This window comes from Triticum aestivum, chromosome 2B (assembly GCF_018294505.1).
Source record: "Triticum aestivum cultivar Chinese Spring chromosome 2B, IWGSC CS RefSeq v2.1, whole genome shotgun sequence".
In the NCBI taxonomy this organism is placed as follows: Eukaryota; Viridiplantae; Streptophyta; class Magnoliopsida; order Poales; family Poaceae; genus Triticum; species Triticum aestivum.
Window position 1 is genome coordinate 760268064 of NC_057798.1, and position 18799 is coordinate 760286862.

The 18799-nt window shown below is 46.6% G+C and overlaps 3 protein-coding genes across 3 annotated transcripts; all 3 read right to left on the reverse strand.

Annotated features, from left to right (window-relative positions):
* Nucleotides 1-285: 285 nt before the first annotated feature.
* On the reverse strand, nucleotides 286-1247 carry LOC123047211 (ATP synthase protein MI25-like). Its single transcript, XM_044470708.1, has one exon. It carries the CDS (start codon nucleotides 1223-1225, stop codon nucleotides 584-586), a length of 642 nt encoding a protein of 213 aa, XP_044326643.1. The 5' UTR covers nucleotides 1226-1247; the 3' UTR covers nucleotides 286-583.
* A 7729-nt stretch (nucleotides 1248-8976) lies between these two features.
* LOC123047210 (cytochrome c oxidase subunit 3) lies at nucleotides 8977-10091 on the reverse strand. Its single transcript, XM_044470707.1, has one exon. It carries the CDS (start codon nucleotides 9827-9829, stop codon nucleotides 8987-8989), a length of 843 nt encoding a protein of 280 aa, XP_044326642.1. The 5' UTR covers nucleotides 9830-10091; the 3' UTR covers nucleotides 8977-8986.
* A 552-nt stretch (nucleotides 10092-10643) lies between these two features.
* Nucleotides 10644-18201, reverse strand: LOC123047212 (60S ribosomal protein L5, mitochondrial-like). Its single transcript, XM_044470709.1, has 2 exons — nucleotides 17830-18201; nucleotides 10644-10930 (listed from the first exon to the last, which is right to left on the reverse strand). The coding sequence occupies exons 1-2, from the start codon at nucleotides 18178-18180 to the stop codon at nucleotides 10712-10714; spliced, it is 570 nt and encodes a 189-aa protein (XP_044326644.1). The 5' UTR covers nucleotides 18181-18201; the 3' UTR covers nucleotides 10644-10711.
* Between the last annotated feature and the right edge of the window lie 598 nt (nucleotides 18202-18799).

Here is an 18799-nt window from a genome sequence, read left to right on the forward strand (position 1 = left end):
GAATGAGTAGAGAAGAAAAATGCCCTTATTCCAAAGGAAGTGAGTGCCAAAGCAAAAATAGAGTAAAGAACAAAAGAACAAAATGCAAGGGTTGCATCCGCTGTTTCAAGTCCGGACGGTGCCTCCGCTAGGTTATTGAGTTGGCTCCCCCGTTATTCTTCATCAGACAACGCACACTTAATGGAAAAGCGAGGTATCTTTTTGGAAAACTACTCTACTTACGACTTTGTTAGCGCTTTGAGGGCTTCACTATGTTCTCTGAAATCTTGTATAAATAAGAAAGAAGTCTTTCTCAGGAGATGACTCTGCTGATACCGAGTTTCAATGCAAAATGGCTCCCGCTTCTTCTGAAAGAAAACTGGGGAAAAATCAATATGGAGCCGTCAGAGGCTTATCTGGCCGATATGACTTCCTGAAATTCTTTCCTGAGAAAAACCTAAAATGGAGGGGTTGGGGCTTTGGCTCCAGGCTCAAACTCTATCTTGTGGTAGACTGCCCTCCTAGGGAGCGCTTGGGCAACTAACTTGTGGGGCATGACATCCCAAATTCATCATTTACATTAGGAATTTCTTGAAAAAAAGTCTTATGTGTATTGGATCCGCTCTTCTGTTAGCATGAACACATGAATGCGATTCTTCTTATTCTTCCTAAATAGAACCCCCACCCTCACCTTTCTTAGGACTATCAAGCCTTCTCGAATTAGGTCTATGGTAGAAGCTTTGAACGTAGACCCGGATACAAATCTTTCACTCACTGAAAAGTGAAAACCTGTGACTATATTGTCCTGAAGACGGATGCGGCGGGAAGAAGTGGAATTTAGAAGTGTTGCTGACTTTATATTTAGGTTTCGGCATAACAAAGCTTGCACTGTCTTTTCGCACTTAGGCGCACAACGTGCCATTGGTAATGATTCTACTACGGTGCTGCAAATTCGCAAGCTGATCCTAAGTAATCGCTGTTGTTCATTGGATTCCTCCGGAATTACTTCGTTAGGATTGAAGAATTGCAGCAATTCTTCCTGAATAGACTCGATTCTCCCGTCGAGAGTTTCTTTGAAAGTCTTACCTAAACTCTTCCGACTGAATATGAGAAAGCCTATAAAACAACGAGCTACTATCATTTCTTCATTATAGATTGAGATCTTCTTCGGACTTGATGCACAAATAGATGGAATAGCAGCAAATAGCATATTTCTATCCTTCATATCCGTAGAAAGAAATCTCATCTCCAGATAACTCCATCTTTTTCAGCTCTGCTCGCTCACTTTTGAAAGGAAAGGAGACTGATCTTGACGTCGGCGTTGGTTTTTCCAACGAAACGAAGAAGTTTTGGATTGAGATTTCACATAAGCATTGCACAATGATCCGCATTAGGCGGGGAGAAGAAGTGATACCGCCGGCCAGGAATAAGTACTTATCCCTCTTATACTTAAGAAAAGAGAATAGAAGTGGTTCCTTTTCTTTCTATACGAAATTCGATGATTTCGTTTGTGTTCATGTTGGCATAGGAGAACTACTAACTTCCGCCATCTGCATTAGTTACGTTAGCGTAGGTAGGCGGTTCTCATGCCAAAGGGAAAGATCTCGCTCAGCCAAGTGCACAACCTGAGTAAGTACACTTATCGAGGAGTGATAGGGCAGCAGAGTTTGAGGCAAAAAAAGATTTGGGTGGCTATGGGTGATATGGGGAATCTAACAATTAATTGACAATGATTTCACCGTGATGTGCATTGGTAGCTTCAAGACGAAGGCATTTTCCATATGTAAGCCACAATTTAAGTATCTTATTCTTCTGAACCAGGAAAAGCGTTCTGGTAAGGAGGATGAAAGAAGAGTACGAAAAAGGAAGTCCAAAGTCGTAGTCTTTAACAAGGCTTTCCTTCATCAGCGTAAATATCTAAAGTAGAGGCTTTGGTATAAACATAAATCCCATAATAGAGGGATCGATCATCACATTCTGCTTTGTTAAGAAAGAAGGATAACCTAGATAGATAAAGGTGGAATGGACTACGTGCAATCCCATCCATGGAAATATTTTATTTACTGTAGAAATATGTATGATGTGCTGCTAGGAAATCCGCCATCGCTTGCCCTCTAATGGCCTTCTGCGGCGCATACACAATGTCGAACTCAGTAAGGATGATGGCCCCATCTTGCCAATCTTCCTGTAAGCATTGGTCTTGTCATGAGATATTTAAGTGGGTGAACTTTGGAGATGAGGGTGACCCGATGTGCTATCATGTAGTGCCGTAGCTTCTTGACAGCGAACACCAGTGCAAGGCAATGTTTTTCGATAGGAGAGTACGCATGTTCAGCTCCTACGAGCACACGACTGAGGTAATAGAGGGCATTCTCTTTCCCGTTTTCATTTTCTTGTTCCAATAGAGCCCCAAGAGATTCATCCAAGGCCGTGGTGTAGAGTATAAGCTCCTTCCCTGGTATCGGCGCAGCCAGGACTGGCGGATTGAGGAGATAGCTTTTGATGCCATCTAGGGCTTGTTGGCAGTTTTCATCCCAAAAGAATGGAATGTCTTTTTTGGTTTTTCTTGTAAAAGGTTGGATTCTTCCTGCAAAATTGGCTATGAATCGCCTGATGTATGCCAGGCGCCCTTGAAGCGAACGCAGCTCCTTAAGGTTTTGAGGAGGAGGCATTTCGAGTATGGCCTTGATTTTACTCGGGTCGATTTCTATTCCCCGATGTCGAATGACAAACCCTAGGAATTTGCCTGACGAGACCATGAAGGCGCACTTCAACGGGTTTAACTTGAGTGCATGTTGCCTTAGGCGGTCGAATACGATTCTGAGATGTTGAAGATGTTCTTCATAGGATACCGCCTTTACAACGAGATCATCTACATAGCACTCGACAATCTTATGTATTATCTCATCGAAGATCTTAGTCATGGCGCGTTGATATGTAGCACCGGCGTTTTTGAGACCTTTGGGCATAACCTTGTAACAATATATGCCTATTGGAGTGCGAAAGGCTGTGCTTTATCAAGGCAAGCTTCTCTTTCTTTCGCCAATGAAGTTCATATAAGTGTATAGAAAGCCTTCTTTTCACAACCATGCACAAACCAAAGTGCTGCTGAAACGTGAAATCCATGCACCAACAAGTTCCAGTTCATAAGCAATGAAAAAGCAGAGTATATGGGAGGATAGTGGCTAAACTGTTCACTTGAGGAGAGTGGGAAGTGACTAGTCCGATAGGAGAAGAGCGGAAGTGCGATCTTTCGATCCAATCTACGTCGACTAAAATCCATGTCTCATGGCACGAGGGCCATTGCGAGTTGATGTTGTTGCTTTACCGTCACAGTCTGTCCTCAAGAGAGGCATCCATTCCTGGCCAGACAAAGTTCCTATTAGTTCTCTTATAGGAAGCTAGTATACCTGAATGGCCTCCGGTAGCTGTCCCATGCAGTTCTTGCGCTATCCTGGCTCTTGCATTTCCAGCGGTCCCCACATAAAGCCTCCCTTTTTTCCTTAATACCCCTTCCTCCTCTTCCCAACCATCTTGTCCTCCTCTCGCTTCACTAATGCTCTTCTTAACTTCTTCAGCTAATTTTGATCCTTCGTAGCTTTGTTTCACTTCTCCTATCCAATCCGGCAACAACTTGCTCACAAGGGTGCAACCACTGAATTTGTAACGACACAATGATTTGAAAAACAATCAAAAGATATGTAAAGAACACAGACAGTAAAGGTAGAAGATCATTTCCGGGTAGATAGGAGAGCTATTAAAATCCACAAACATGAATCAGAGTTTCGACTGGGTTCTCCAGATTTAACCAAAAGAAGACTTTTCTACAAATAAGAGAATTTCTCATTTTTTTGTTTATACCGAGCCAAAACATAGAATTTCCATTGAAGAAGGAAGTAAGGATGCTAGCCGGAGAATCAAGAAATAAATACTTCCCATTCCGATTCTTTTTTAGTTCCCAAGATAGAATTTCTTTGTTTTTGGCAAGAGCGGTGGGTGACAACGTGCAAGACTAGATAGGTTTGGCTTTGATCTGATCAATAGGAATAGGAGGAAGCGTTGGAGAGGTACCAAATGACTGAAGAGGGGAACCCATCTGACCACATGTAGAGCCAGCCCATAAGTAAATTCAAGAGAATTTCTTCATCTTCCAAAGTATGTGAGTGAGGTAAAAATTCCATGGATCGATCTCATCACTCACATCCAACAACTAGTGAAAGATGTAATGATGAAGCTATAGGAGAAGAAAAAGCGTTGGTTTTGATTGGTAATCTTGAGTTGTCATCTTTTGAAAGAGAGTAACTTGCTGGATGGAGAGCAGCTAGGAGAATAAAGTTCATCTTTACCCCATCTTTCATTCCAACTCTATTTTCTTGTGTGCGATCCTTCTTTCTGGTTTGGAATCCAAGAAGCTCAATGGGCTAGTTTCAAGTTCGATCAGACACGAAATCTGGTATAGCCACCAGCCTAGATAGAACGGGCGGGGGAAGAAAAACTAGGAGCGAGCCACATTCAAGAGGGTTGTCAAAGGCCCTCTCAATAGAGCTATTTTGTCATTGAATCGATGGAGGGAAGACTCCTTCGGTAGGTGCCCCCGACTCTTCCAGTTTCTGGGTGGGATCTTATGGCTTAATCTCTGATTGCGCAGGATTCATCTTTGTTTGGTAACCTCAGACCCTGAACCAGGAGTTGGAAGCGCCTTTGCCAGACTTTCCAATTGAACACGATGCGGGCGATGCAACTCGGCAAGGAGAAGGCTGAACCCTGGTGCTACACTACAGCAGAAGCTTTGGCAGTTTACCATGGCTTGATGTTCTAGTTGTCATGCTAAAGCCGTTGATAGCTACTTCGCTTGACGAGCTAAGTAGAAAGACTTTGTGGATTCATCCACAACTGATGGTGCTTTAGGTTGATCTGATCCCTAGAAGGAAGAGTTTTGGGCTTAAGGCATAATTGCTCTATTGCGGCTACCCTGGCTATGTCATCCGATGCTGTTCACAAAGCGGCTCTTACTATAGACCCGGCTATCTCCGAGTTGAAATCGAACCCAGCCCCGGGTTTCCGTCCATCAATCCAGAGCTCAAGACAACCGCGATACTTAAATCGCTCAAATAGCCACCTTAGACGGACACAGCCATTAGAAGAAGAAACTTAAACTCGATGGAGTACCCTAAACCAGAGATCCTCGACAAAGAAAGTCTCGATTCGAGGAACGAAATATCAATAGAGGAACGAAAACCGCAGGGTATGAAATTTGGGTAGGGTTGGCAGGGAAAGTCCAACTGAAACTTTCTTTGATTACCTTTTTTCTCCAACTGGCTCAGAGATTGCATTTGCCCTTAACCGGTAACCTCCTTTGAATCCTTCGTTTAGACCCTCTCTATTGGTATTGGCATTGGCTCGAGAGCAAGGACCTTATTTGATCGCTTAGAACTTGATGGAGGGAAACTCACTCGCTCGAGATATGCTTAAGCTAGCTCAGGAAGAGTACTAATTTTATATGCCTTAAAGAGGGGATTCAAAGAGTAGCCTTTTACTAGGGCTTAAGTGACTCGTTTCATATTGCTTACTATGGTCTGGACAGTGAGGAAGGTGAGTTGGAAGATATACCTAATGTCAAATGAGACTTTCTCCTCACCAAATTGAAGCGTGAGCTTAGCATCTTTCACATCGATGACAGCCCCTGCAGTAGCTAGAAAAGGTCTCCCCAAAAAAATAATAGGAAAGCTCTTATCCTACATCTCCAAGACAACAAAATCAACTGGAAATGCGAAGTTACCAACTATCGCAGGGATATCACCCAAAATGTCTGCCGGATCCTGATCAGCAAGGTGGAGAGTGATGCTAGTCGGCCGTACATCACCCAATGGTAGTGGCTCGTAGACAGTGAAGGGAATCACAGTAGACCCAAGACCACATAAAGCATGGAAAGTTTGACTTCCTATCAAGCATGGAATACTGAAACTGGCAGGCTCATCTAAGTTGAGAGGTAGCTTATTTGAACGAGTGCACTACATTCCTTAGTAAGAGTAACCAGTTCTGGCTCGTTAATGTTTCGCTTCTTTGCGAGCTGGTCCTTAAAGAACTGTGTATACATCGGCACCTGTAAGACACCATCAAGGATGGGGGTGGTAATCTGCATATCTGTCATCATATCCAGAAACTTTGCAATCTGCTTGTCTTCAGTTGACTTCACAAACCGTTCTGGAAATGGCAGCTTCGGGTTGACAGGTGAAGCAGATTGATGATGGATCATTAGGAGCAATAGCTGCTGGTGTAGAAGAACTAGGCTGTGCAGCAGAAGTAGTGGACTGTTGAGGTCCCTGCGGAGAAGGTATTGGGCCGGCTAGGGTAGAAGGCAGGTGGTACATACAACGCTGGCATTGGGGAAGAGGATCGGTTGTAGTCTTACCACTCCGACTAGTAAAGGCTCCACGTGGGTGAACTTCAGGTTGAGGTGGAAGTCTCCCTTGTAGATGGTTGTGAGGCTACCATACGAGTGGTCAATGTTTGCATAGAAGAATCCTTACACCCAATATTGTCACTCCTTTTAGAATACCTGTCTACACCTACATCAGCAAGATGTAGTTTTATTAAGTCGGCTTCCATTCCTTATTCGGAAGGCGTTGGATACTTGATATACGCTATGCTATGTACTCGGCCCACCATTGCGCATGCTGTTTTAGGAAGCATATTTTGATCCTTATTCAGGGAAAGCTCATATCCATCAAAAACCAATCGAAGTCCAGCTTTATCCCGAGCATCCGTTGTTTGCCCCGATTGAAGATCCGACACGACACCCTCTCTTCCATCTCCGGCTTCCTAACCAGATCCGTTTACCCCTGCTTGAAAAAGTGTTTCCATTCGTAGTTCGGGGTTTCCTAGTCCCAGGTTTATTCGTAACCGGCTCCCTATCCAGGTCTTCCTCCTCAACAGCTATCTTTGTTTGACGGTGTTCGTTGCCAATGCAATAGTAATATATGCTTGCTTTCTTCCTGTTCGCATATCCATATCGAAAACTCTTCTTTCGTAGGCACATTTACTTCAATTCAACTACTTCATTGATTCATCAATTTGAGGAAATTCAAAAATACCTTGCTCGCCTTCGCAACTGCCTTCTTTTCTGTGCCTTCCTAGTTTGCCAACCCTATGTTTGATTGCGAGTTCCGGCGGGGTGAGTACCTGGACGGACAAGGGGTTCCTTTTCGATTTCCATTTTAGAGCTTCTCTCTAGTTCGAATATATAGAACTTCCTTCTTAGAAATGGAATACCTTCACCTTAGAAGGGTGTTCTTCCTACTAGTGAAACCAGATCTGCCTTTTTCGGCTAAGCCGATTCCAATGATCGGACGGACAATACTTGCTTAAACCTAGCACCCTGTTGCCTTGCTTTTCCTCCAGCCGTACCTGCCTCGCCGCTCGTGATACCCAGGAAGGGCATCCCTCACTTCCCAGATCGTCTCGCACTTCTTTTGTCACTGGCACACACGCTCTCGTGGGTCTATCACTGAGAAATCCCTTTTCGCCGGGCGGTGCGGTAAGTAAGACTAGTCGATGGACAACTGCTGACTGAATAGGGAGAAGATGCATTTTCCTAGGCTCTTTCTACTTTGCTCATTGGGTATAGCCGTCAGTGATCCACAGATACGGCGCTTTTGGATTCCTAAAGGGATAGGATAGTTCTTTCTGGGCTTTAGAGGTCTCCCCTTTAACCTAGTACTCTTAGGAAGGCCGGGTTAACCTTCTACTAGAACTGTTCTATCTACGAAATTGGAAAGTAGGGTCAACTTGCCATAATATATAGCCCAACTTGATCCGTCTTAGAGTAGCCGCCTATGGAACCGCCCCCGAGTCAACAATGCACCCGATCGCGAGCCTTATATGAGTTTCATAGTCAGCCTGCTCTTTCAAGAACGTGCCTTCTAAACTCGTTGTTCCGCTTGCAGATTGGAGTTTCCTACTGACTATCCGGGTTCTTGATACCGCCGGCCGGGAATAAGTACCTATCCCTTACGGGAATCGAACCCGTGTCTTCGACATGAAAAGACGATGTCCTAACCTCTGGACGAAAGGGACCAAAAAGCTATTTTTCATATACTTAAGAGAAGAGAAGTGGTTCCTTTTCTTTCTATACGAAATACTTGATGCACTTATTGAATGGAAACTTGAATTGAGAGAAAAGGTGTGCTACGCTTCTTCATTCTCGTAACTCAATCAATATCAAGAACATAAAGAGTTTGTATAGAGATGGATTTCTCTTCAGTTCCAAGACTTTTTTTTGAATGGCTCGTGTTGCGCTAGTGACACGAGGGTAAAACGCTCGAGTTGGCTTGCTGACTCGAGGAGGGAAAGGCTCCATTTGCTTTAGTGAATGGAGGAAGAAACAACCATAGTAACTATCTATGAAATTGATTGATGGATATGAGAGTGGTGCAAGACCGGGACAGAGGAACCATAGGAATGTTATGTCAGGTTCCTTGCTCACTTCTCAAGCCCAATATCATTCCTCCAACTCGGACTTTCATGCTAGAATTAAGAACCCCCCTAAACAATGACAGCGTACCGAGCGGGCCCTACGTCTATCGGGGAGCTCAAATCCTCACTAGAGTGAGGCACGTCTCGATCAATACATCTCGAATCTAAAGATAGAATGTTATTGTTATGCTGTCCCCACTCTGGAGTATGATTGACCATATCATCCAGCGAGTGGTCTTAAGCGCTCAGTGCATCCATACTGAACTCGAATGTGCGCGCTTCGGAAGAGAAAGTAATGCGAACTACTAACTGTTATGCCGGCTTGGCCCGATCAAGACTTCTATCCCTCAGAAACTGTCTCGCGTCTTATCCGTGTGCGCGGTTGAGGAAATTGGACTTCGTATTCTTCCTGGGTCTGGCTCGGCTGGAATCTACAATCTACACCTCTCCAAACACAATATCTTGAGTACCCGGAGAAGTTCTCTTTGTCTTCGAGCTTTTATTCCTCAATCCACTTATTCGTTCCCTTCTTTCATATACCTCCCCACCAATAGATAGAGACAAATGGGAATAACCGAACCACGTCTACAAAATGCCAGTACCATGCAGCTGCTTCAAAGCCAACGTGATGCTTCTTGGTCATCTGACCAAGATATTGGCGAATACCACATACGATCAAGAAAAGAGTACCTATAATCACATGAAAACCATGAAAGCCAGTTGCTAAGAAAAAGGTAGAACCATAAATACTATCCGAAATAGTGGAGGGTGCTTGGTAATATTCCATTCCTTGAAAGCCAGTGGATACTAGAGCCAGTGAAACGGTTGCTACTAAAGCGTAAACTGCTCGTTTTTCCTTCCCCGCGAGTATAGCATGATGAGCCCAAGTTACGGCAGCTCCGGATGAAGGGAGAATAGGGGTATTAAGAAGAGGGATTTCCCAAGGATCTAAAACCCCAATCCCTTTTGGGGGCCAAATACCTCCGATCTCTACCGTAGGTGCCAAAGAAGAATGAGAAGAAGCCCAAAAAAAAGCAAAAAGGAACATAACCTCCGAGACTATGAAGAGAATAGAACCATATCGAGGTCCTAATTGTACAGCTTTTGTATGATGCCCTTCCAACGTGGATTCACGTAGAACATCCCGCCACCATACGAACATGGTATAAAGGATAAATATTAGGCCCAAACTGAGAAGTGTTGCACCCCCTTGAAATGAGTGCATGTACATCACACCTCCTACGGTGGTTGCCAAAGCTCCGAGTGAACCCGAAATAGGCCATGGACTTGGATCTACCAAATGATAAGAATGCCTCTGAGATTCAATCATAAACCACTTTGCCCCGGTTGTATGTAAACCCCCCTTCACCCCCATCCCCTAAAGTGGTAAAGAAGGAGGCTCTTTTTTGTCTCATTAGGACAAACAAATAGGAAGGGATAGTTCTTTCATTGCATTGATAGAAGTGAGACTATCAAAAGATCTCTCTATTATTTAGAGAAAAGAGTTGGCGTGGGTTCTACCAACGAAACGAAGAAGTTTTTGATTGGTCTTTATCATTCGGAACCCTCTCCGTATTAGTAAGAAAAACACACCCAGACTCTGACTTCAATGGTGGGAACAACCTCAGCACTCCGGCGTGAACATGAACAATCATTCTATGCAAAATTTCATGTATGATAGTGGTCGATCCCTCGGGAGTGACATTCGTTACTTTGGATTTTGTTCACGCGGTGATCTTCTCTCTTTCCAAGAGTACTACCCTTTACGTAGTCTATGTCTGGGGAGACAGGTGCGGTAGAGAGGTCCCCCACTTCGATTCCTGTCCCGTTAGCATCTCCGATCCGAGAGTTGGGATGACTCCGTTAGTTTCGGTCGGGAGCCGGACGGTAATGGACCTACAACCCTTGCTTGTGGACTAGCTGCAGAGCTAACCTTTGTTCTATTGGTTTGGTGGTTGCTACCAAGACGATTTCTTTATGCCCATCAAAGAACCTCGAGATGCTAATCCACGAAAAATGATACGAGAAATGCGAAAGAAATCAACCGCAGAACGAGGGCGACCCGTGAAAATACCTCGGTTTCTTACTCGTGCCATTGAACTCTTTCTTGGCAACTTGGACAACTTATAACGATGTTTGTCCCACATATCAGACGGAAGATCGGGTTACAAAATTCGAAAGCTTTTGTCTCAATTCATATTTAGCCGTGAGCAATCTACGTTTGTGATCTCGTATATTTTGTCGCTTCTCCGGCATCTTACTTAGTTTCCCCCTCATCTTTTAGCAAAAAGCCGCTCCACAGTAGTAAAGTCTCATCTTTGGTATTGACCGAAGTGACAATAGTCACATTGAACCCTCGAATATGCTCAAAGATCTCGAAATGATCTTCCAGTTCCGGGGAGAATTCGCAAAACTCCGTTTCCATAAAGAATTTGATGGAGTTTTCCCGTATTTCGACCGGAGAATCCAACATACACTACTGGAATCAGCTACTTTGCCATCTGCCAGCTCTTTGCCATCAGCTAGCAGACGACAAAGAAGCTCTTTGCCATCAGCTACCCGAAAGCAGACGGCAAAGAACTGGCTGATGGCAAAGAAAGCCTTTGCCATCAGCCTGTTCTTTGCCGTCCGCTAGCAGACGGCAAAGAGGGCGGACGGCAAACATTCAACATATCTAACGGCGCGCCCCACCCCGCCCTCTCTCTCTGTTTCTCTCCTGCTCCCACACGCGCGCCGCCGCCCCCAACACTCTCCGCCGCCCGGTCGCCCCACTGCCCCGCCGCCCCACCGGCCCCCCGCCCCGTCGCCCCACCGGCCCCCCGCCCCGTCGCCCCCGCCGCCCTGCCGTCTCGGCGCCGCCGCGCCCCGGCCCCCCGGCGCCCCAGCCCCCCCGCGCCCCACCGCCCCGGGCCCGGCGCCGCCGCCCCAGGCCGCCCCGCCCCCTCCTCCACCGCCCCCCGCCTCGTCGCCACTGCCGCCCGGCGTCGTCGCCCCACCGGCCCCCCATCCCGTCGCCCCCGCCGCCCTGCCGTCTCGGCGCCGCCGCGCCCTGGCCCCCCGGCGCGCCGCCCCCCCCCCGCGCCCCACCGCCCCAGGCCCGGCGCCGCCGCCCCAGGCCGCGCCGCCCCCCTCCTCCACCGGCCACCTTTTCCACCAGCCCAGGTGAGATCTACCTCCTCTATTTTTCCTTTTTTTTCCTGTTTTTTTAGTTTTAGGTTTATGTTTAGTTTAAATTTAGTTTTAGTTTTAGTTTTAGGTTTAGTTTCAGGTTTAGGTTTAGTTTTAGTTTAGTTTTAGGTTTAGATTTAGTTTTTTCCTTTTTTCCTTTTTTTTAATTTTAGGTTTATGTTTAGTTTAGATTTAGTTTTAGTTTTAGTTTTAGTTTTAGATTTAGGTTTAGATTTAGGTTTAGTTTTAGGTTTAGTTCAGTTTTAGGAAAGAAAAAGAAGAAGAAGAAAAAAATAGGAGAGGAGGAGAAGAAGAAGAGGAAAAAGGAAAGGAAGAAGAAGAGGAGGAGGAGGAGAAGAAAAAAGAAGAAGAGGAAGAAGAAGAAGAAAAAAACAGGAGAGGAGGAGAAGAAGAAGAGGAAAAAGGAAAGGAAGAAGAAGAGGAGGAGGAGGAGAAGAAAAAAGAAGAAGAGGAAGAAGAAGAAGAAAAAAGAGGAGATGAGGAGAAGAAGAAGAGGAAAAAGGAAAGGAAGAAGAAGAAGAGGAGGAGGAGAAGAAAAAAGAAGAAGAGGAAGAAGAAGAAGAAAAAAGAGGAGAGGAGGAGAAGAAGAAGAGGAAGAAGGAAAGGAAGAAGAAGAAGAAGAAGAAGAAGAAGAAGAAGAAGAAGAAGGAAAAAAAAGGAAGAAAAGGAAGAAGAGGAAGAAGAAGAAAAGGAAAAAAGAGGAAAAAACCCGACCAGACACGGCACCCCGACCCCGACCCGGCACCCCGACACGACACCCCGACCCCGAGACCCCAACCCCGACACCCCGACCCCGACCCCGACACCGACACCCCGACTCCGAGCCTGACCCGACACCCCGACTCCGACACCGACACGGCACCCCGACCCCGACCCGGCACCCTGACCCGACACCCCGACCCCGAGACCCCGACCCCGACCCCGACACCCCGACCCTGACCCCGACACCGACACCCCGACCCCGAGCCTGACCCGACACCCCAACCCCGACACCGACATGGCACCCCGACCCCGACCCGGCACCCCGACCCCGACACCGACACCCCGACCCCGACACCGACAAGACACCGTGACCCCGACCCGGCACCCCGACCCGACACCCCGACCCTAAGACCCCGACCCCGACCCCGACACCCCGACCCCGACCCCGACCCCTACACCGACACCCCGACCCCGAGCCTGACCCGACACCCCGACCTCGACACCGACATGGCACCCCGACCCCGACCCCGACACTCCGACCCCGACACCGATACGACACCTCGACCCCGACCCGGCACCCCGACCTGACACCCCGACCCCGAGACCCCGACCCCGACCCTGACCCCGACCCCGACACCGACACCCCGACCCCGAGCCTGATCCGACACCCCGACCCCGAGCCTGACCCGACACCCCGACCCCGACACCGACACGGCACCCCGACCCCGACCCGACACCCCGACCCCGACACCCCGACCCCGACACGGCACCCCGACACCGACACGACACCCCGACCCCCGACACCTCCCGAAAAGGTGTTCTTTGGCCTTCCAGAGGCCGACGGGGTCATATATTTGTGAATTATTAGTTAGATCATATATTTTTCAATTTTGTTATGAAAAACATCATATATAATTGTGTTGATCGGGTAGTTTTAAATGTGCAGTTGTTTATGTTGTACTTGATGATGATACACTTAAGTGATATACATATTATTATTCATGTCGGTACTTTTTTTCATGTTGTACTAATTTCGTTTATTCTTTGTCATGGCAGGTGTTGAAAGATGGTGGGCGCTGGTCGGGAGCGCGCCGAGGCCCCTTCTTCGTCGGCGCGTAGTGTGAGGTCTTCCATTCCACACGCACCTGTCCGCCGAGCGTTGCTGGACAGTATGACGACATCGCCGGGCCCTTCTTCATCGACCGCGGTGCCCAGCAGGGGACGAGGTAAGAAGAAGGGCCGAGGTGGAGCACGTGGTTGCGGGAGAGGAGGTAGGGTGACTTACGGCGCCTTCCTCGCTGCCGCCCCCAGCTGTTTCACCCGAGCACATGACTGCTAGGGTGGACTTGTCTGAGGAGGAGGCTACACGGACTCCGGTCCACGAGCCTCCGGTCCACGGGTCTTCGGCCCATGAGCCTCAGGTCGACGGGCCTTCGGCCCACGAGAGTTGGGCCTACGAGACCCCGGAGGAGCACACGTCTGGATGGGGTACTTGGTCGGATCAGCCTGAGGATGGCGGGGAGCCGAGTGGCCATGCTGATGATGGCGGGGAGCCGAGTGACCATGCTGATGATGGCGGGGAGCCGACTGATTTTGAGGAGGAGGGGGAGGAGGGGGGAAACGTCTACCAGCGTGGTGCTACACGGCTACCGTCCGTGCCGGCGACCCGCGAGCAGAGGTGGTTGATTTTCCCTGATGGGGAGAGGTAAGTGCATTTAATCTTTTTGTACCTTCTGCATTCATGTTTCTTCAAATAACTAATGCGTTGGCCTTGTCATGCTGCAGGGGTTGGGACCAGCATGAAAGTGTCCGCCGGCCCAACTCCGTCCTTGGAGTTTTGATTCGGCAAAACTTTCCGGGGTTTGTCACATTGCCTGGTGAGGGTCGGCTTCCAGAGGTTGGATTGAGTTGGGAGCACTACTTGGCTGCCCCGGCCCCGCCGGGTGAGATTATCGACGGTGTCTTGTGCAAGACGAGGGCAGACATGGTGATCAGAAAGTTCTGGGTAATTTCTCCTTTACACAATTAAAAATCTTCAACTAGCTAGTTATTAATTGTACTAATCAATATTGTCTCATTTGATTGCAGACATTCTATAGGTGTGAGTAGGGATACGAGGAGGAGGCGACAAATGTTATCCACAAGGAGTGCAAGCGCCTACTTCAGAACTTACGACATGAGGCTCGGGTGCAGTCTGTTCGAGACTACTACGCCGACCGTGGTATCAAGAAGTCCAAGCGGGAGTGCCGCGATAAGTTCTTGAGTAAGGAGCAGTACATGAAGGTAATTCTTAAGGCCTTGTACTTAATTCCTTCATTTAGTAATTCATAGCCGTAGCGCTGAAGTTTCTATTTGCTAACTTAGGCCCCTCAGAGATGGTGTGCGGATCGGATGGATTGTTGGGAGGTGTTGGTCGATGGGTTGTGCTCAAAAGAATGGCAGGCCACCCACAACGAGGCCAAGGACAAACGTGCCCAAATGGAAGGTGTGCCACACCACCAAGGCAGCTCCAACTTATTTCAGTACGGGCGGAACTGGGTATGTGGTTTGCTTCATGATTCATGCAATTCATTCATCATGCTAGCTTTAGCCCTTTAATTACTAATTTACTTTGTTTCTCTCTTTCAGGCACGCTACAATAAGGCAGATAAGGTGCCAGAGGTGTACAACCTATATGCCATGGCCCACACTGGCTCTTACAAGAAAGTCAAGGCATTCTCTGCGTCTGACCTCGATGATCCAAAGAACTTCACCAACATCTCCGCCCACGACAAGCTCGTGCAATATAGAGATCAGGGGAAGGCGAGGAAAGGGGAGGACTTTAACCCGAGCCAGGGTCCCATTGATACAGAGTTGCTGATGATATCTGGTGGCGGGAGGTCCCATGGCTCCATAGCCATGGGAGATGGACTTATCCGTTGTCCTAGCACTCTCCCAGAGATCAAGGCGCGCCAGTCGAGCTCCGCTCCTGAGATAAGGCCTCGTGAACGGCCAGTCCAACTCGCCATCAAGGTTAGTTATATGTACTCAGCTATCTTTCTCCATTACATTGTGTGCGCTTCCATCAATGATTACAAATGGTCATGTGAGTGGTGTTGCAGGCTGCTATACAGAGTGAGAGAGATAGAACGGAGAAACTTCTGGCGGAGGCGGCGGAGAGGCAGTGGGAGTTGGAGGAGAGGACGACAAAGATGTTGGAGGAGGAGAGGGCACGGAATGACATGCAGGCAACACTACAGGAATCAGCTACTTTGCCGTTCGCCACGGCGGACGGCAAAGGCATGAACGGCGGACGGCAAAGGCCTTTGCCGTCAGCCGCGGACGGCAAAGGCCTTTGCCGTCAGCCGCGGACGGCAAAAGGCTCCGGCAAAGTAGGCTACGGTAAACAGTTCTTTGCCATCAGCCAGTTCTTTGCCGTCCGCTTTTTGGAAGCTGATGGCAAAGAGCTTCTTTGCCGTCCGCTAGCGGACGGCAAAGAACTGGCAGATGGCAAACTAGCTGATTCCATTAGTGCAAGGGCCATGTATGAGCTCCTTGTGGTAAGTTTCTTCTGCAGATTACTTGCTAGTCTTAACATTTGAGTCTCATTACTAACTAGTATGACTCTGTTGTGAAAACCAAATGTGCAGTCTGTGTGCGAGAAGTCCGGTCAGACCGCTCCGCCAATGCCAGTGATTGCTCCTGGGAGCAGGGTGAGTTTAATTTGAATGGACATTACTTGCTAGTCTTAACATTTGAGTGTTATAATGCTAACGAGACATTGGAAATGATCTTTGGTGCAGCTTAACTCCAGAAACGCATCACACGATCCTTCTCCAGCTACCGGCACGAGCCAGCCCGCTCCTACACCTCCCTGATCACGGTAAGTTTCTCTAGACTTAGACTTAGCTTTATTTCCTCCAATATGCTTACCATAATGACCTAGAGTTAGCTTCTTTTCCTTCAAAATGACTTAATAAGGTTACTTATGTCAAAAATTGCATAATTAACTTAGTTAGCTCATAAACGATCCATTTTACCTAAGTTAGCTCTAATATGACTCATTTTACCTTAGTTAGCTTACAAGTGATCTAATTTATCCAAGTTAGCTCTAAAATGACCCATTTTAGTAGATTAGCTCGTAAATGATCCATTTTACCTACGTTAGATTTAAAATGACCCATTTCACCTAGGTTAGCTACAAAATGACTCATTTCACCTAGGTTAGCTCCAAAATGACCCATTTCACGTAGGTTAGCTCCAAAATGACCCATTTCACCTAGATTTGCTCCTAAACGATCAATTTCACCTAAGTTAGCTAAAAACGATCCATTTCACCTAAATTAGCTCTTAAATGATCCATTTCACCTAAGTTAGGTCATAAACGACCCATTTTAACTAAGTTAGCACATAAAAGCTCATTAATGATCCATTTTACCTAAGTTAGCTCAAAAACGATCCATTTCACCTAAGTTAGCTCATAAACGATCCATTTCACCTAAGTTAGCTCATAAACGACCCATTTCAACTAAGTTAGCTCATAAATGATCCATTTCAACTAAGTTAGCTCATAAACAACCCATTTCAACTTTGTTAGCTCATATATGATCCATTTCACCTAAGTTAGCTCATAAATGACATATACTTCTTGTTCTAGTCTTCTTCTTGTTCTAGTCACGTATTTCTAACTTTCTTATTTACCATTTTGCAGATTTCATTCACTTCATGGAAGCTAGCTTGCTATGATGGAGTGCTTGCTTTTCCTTTGATGAAACTTTGCATTGTATCTAGCTTGCTATGATAGAACTTGCTACCTTGACGAAACTTTGCATTGTAATATGTATATGGATGGAACTTGCTTATGTATGAACAATGTGTATGGATGGAACTTGCTTATGTATGAACAATGTGTATGGATGGAACTTGCTTATGTATGAACAATGTGTATGGATGAAACTGATGTGATATGTGATATGAAACTTATGTGCTGGATATGTGATATGGAAATATATCTATATATGTCATATATATTTGTTGTGAAAATTGTTGGATTAAAAAAACAGAAAAAGAGACAATATGCAGGCTCTTTGCCGTCTGCCACCGACGACAAAGGGCTCTTTGCCATCAGCAGCGGACGGCAAAGAGGCCACGTGGCAGGCAACTGTGCTTCCTGGGAGGCTGACCAATTTGGTCAGTTTGCCATCAGCAGCTGACGGCAAAGGCTTTGCCGTCCGCAGCGGATGGCAAAGGCCTGCCGTTAACCACCTAACGGAGTAACAACGCATTTATTGCCGGCCGTCTTCTTTGCCGTCCGCTGCTGATGGCAAAGGCCCCTTTGCCGTCAGCTGCCCGAAGCAGACGGCAACACAACTCTTTGCCGTCCCCTACTTTGCCGTCACCTTTTGCCGTCCGCGGCTGACGGCAAAGGTCTTTGCCGTCCGCCATCCATGCCTTTGCCGTCCGCCGTGGCACATGGCAAAGTAGCAGATTCCTGTAGTGATAGACATTACTGTAAAGATTCTGGCCAAAAAAATGGTACATTCCATGCCCTCGGAGAACGCTTTGTCGTGCAAAGTCACTGACATATCCAGTGTCTTTTTCGGACCCCAAGAATGGACTGGATCGAAACGACTTTCCTGCTTGAAAATAGGGGCCCCTTTGTGTCTGTATGAATATCTGACCGCACAAAATCTCCATAGCCAATTTTCCAAATTGGATTCTGAAATCAGAGGCAGCTTTTGGTACTAATCTTATTTCAAAGAATCCAGGAACTTCCATAACATTGGCGTGATTTAGTTTGAGCAACAGATCCTGACGTAATACATCTTCGTAATGAAAATGGAGTGGAAACATCATGGCTTTTCCGCTTTTTTGAGAATGAGCACGGTGAAGTATCCGCTTCAAAAAGGATAGTTGATCGAACCGAAACCAATCGTCAAGTACGAGTTATTAAGTGCCGAATCAAAAAAAGTGTACTTCCTTTACGCTTGATGTCCATTTGATTAAAAATCGACGGTTATATAGTGTTTGGATATATTTTTGAACATCTAATATACAGTATGTCTATGATCTTCTCCAATAAAGGTCTAAAAAATATTTTCCTCAAGATACGCTTTTATGTGATATTTTCTAGCATATTTTAATTTTCTCTGTTCAACCGGCGTCAAATAAGCCACCATGGTTTTCCACACAGATTAAATTATCTCTACCATAAGTTTTTGATGTAAACGGCTGAGATTGGAAGACATGCAAAAATCATCTACAGAAATATATTGTATTGCGCCTGAAAAGTGTGTCACGTATATGTGTCTACGATGGGAAAGTGCAATCACGATCATCTGCATGAAAAGGACACGTACAAGCTTTACCTTGCCTAATTACATATGTGTTCTCTAAAAGCCATGTAATAAGTTCCGGTTCCTAACAAAAGCCAAGCCAATCACGGCAAGACAGTCCATGGAAAAAAAGAGTCCAT

Excerpts from the sequence above, each read along its gene's own strand:
- LOC123047212 (XM_044470709.1), bottom strand. The coding sequence starts at position 18,180 with ATGATGTTTCCACTCCATTTTCATTACGAAGATGTATTACGTCAGGAT. Across the intron at positions 10,931-17,829 it reads GCCAGAATCTTTACAGTAAT|TGTATGTTGGATTCTCCGGT; the intron begins GTCTATCACTAC and ends TGATTCCAGTAG.
- LOC123047210 (XM_044470707.1), bottom strand. The coding sequence starts at position 9,829 with ATGGGGGTGAAGGGGGGTTTACATACAACCGGGGCAAAGTGGTTTATG.
- LOC123047211 (XM_044470708.1), bottom strand. The coding sequence starts at position 1,225 with ATGAGATTTCTTTCTACGGATATGAAGGATAGAAATATGCTATTTGCT.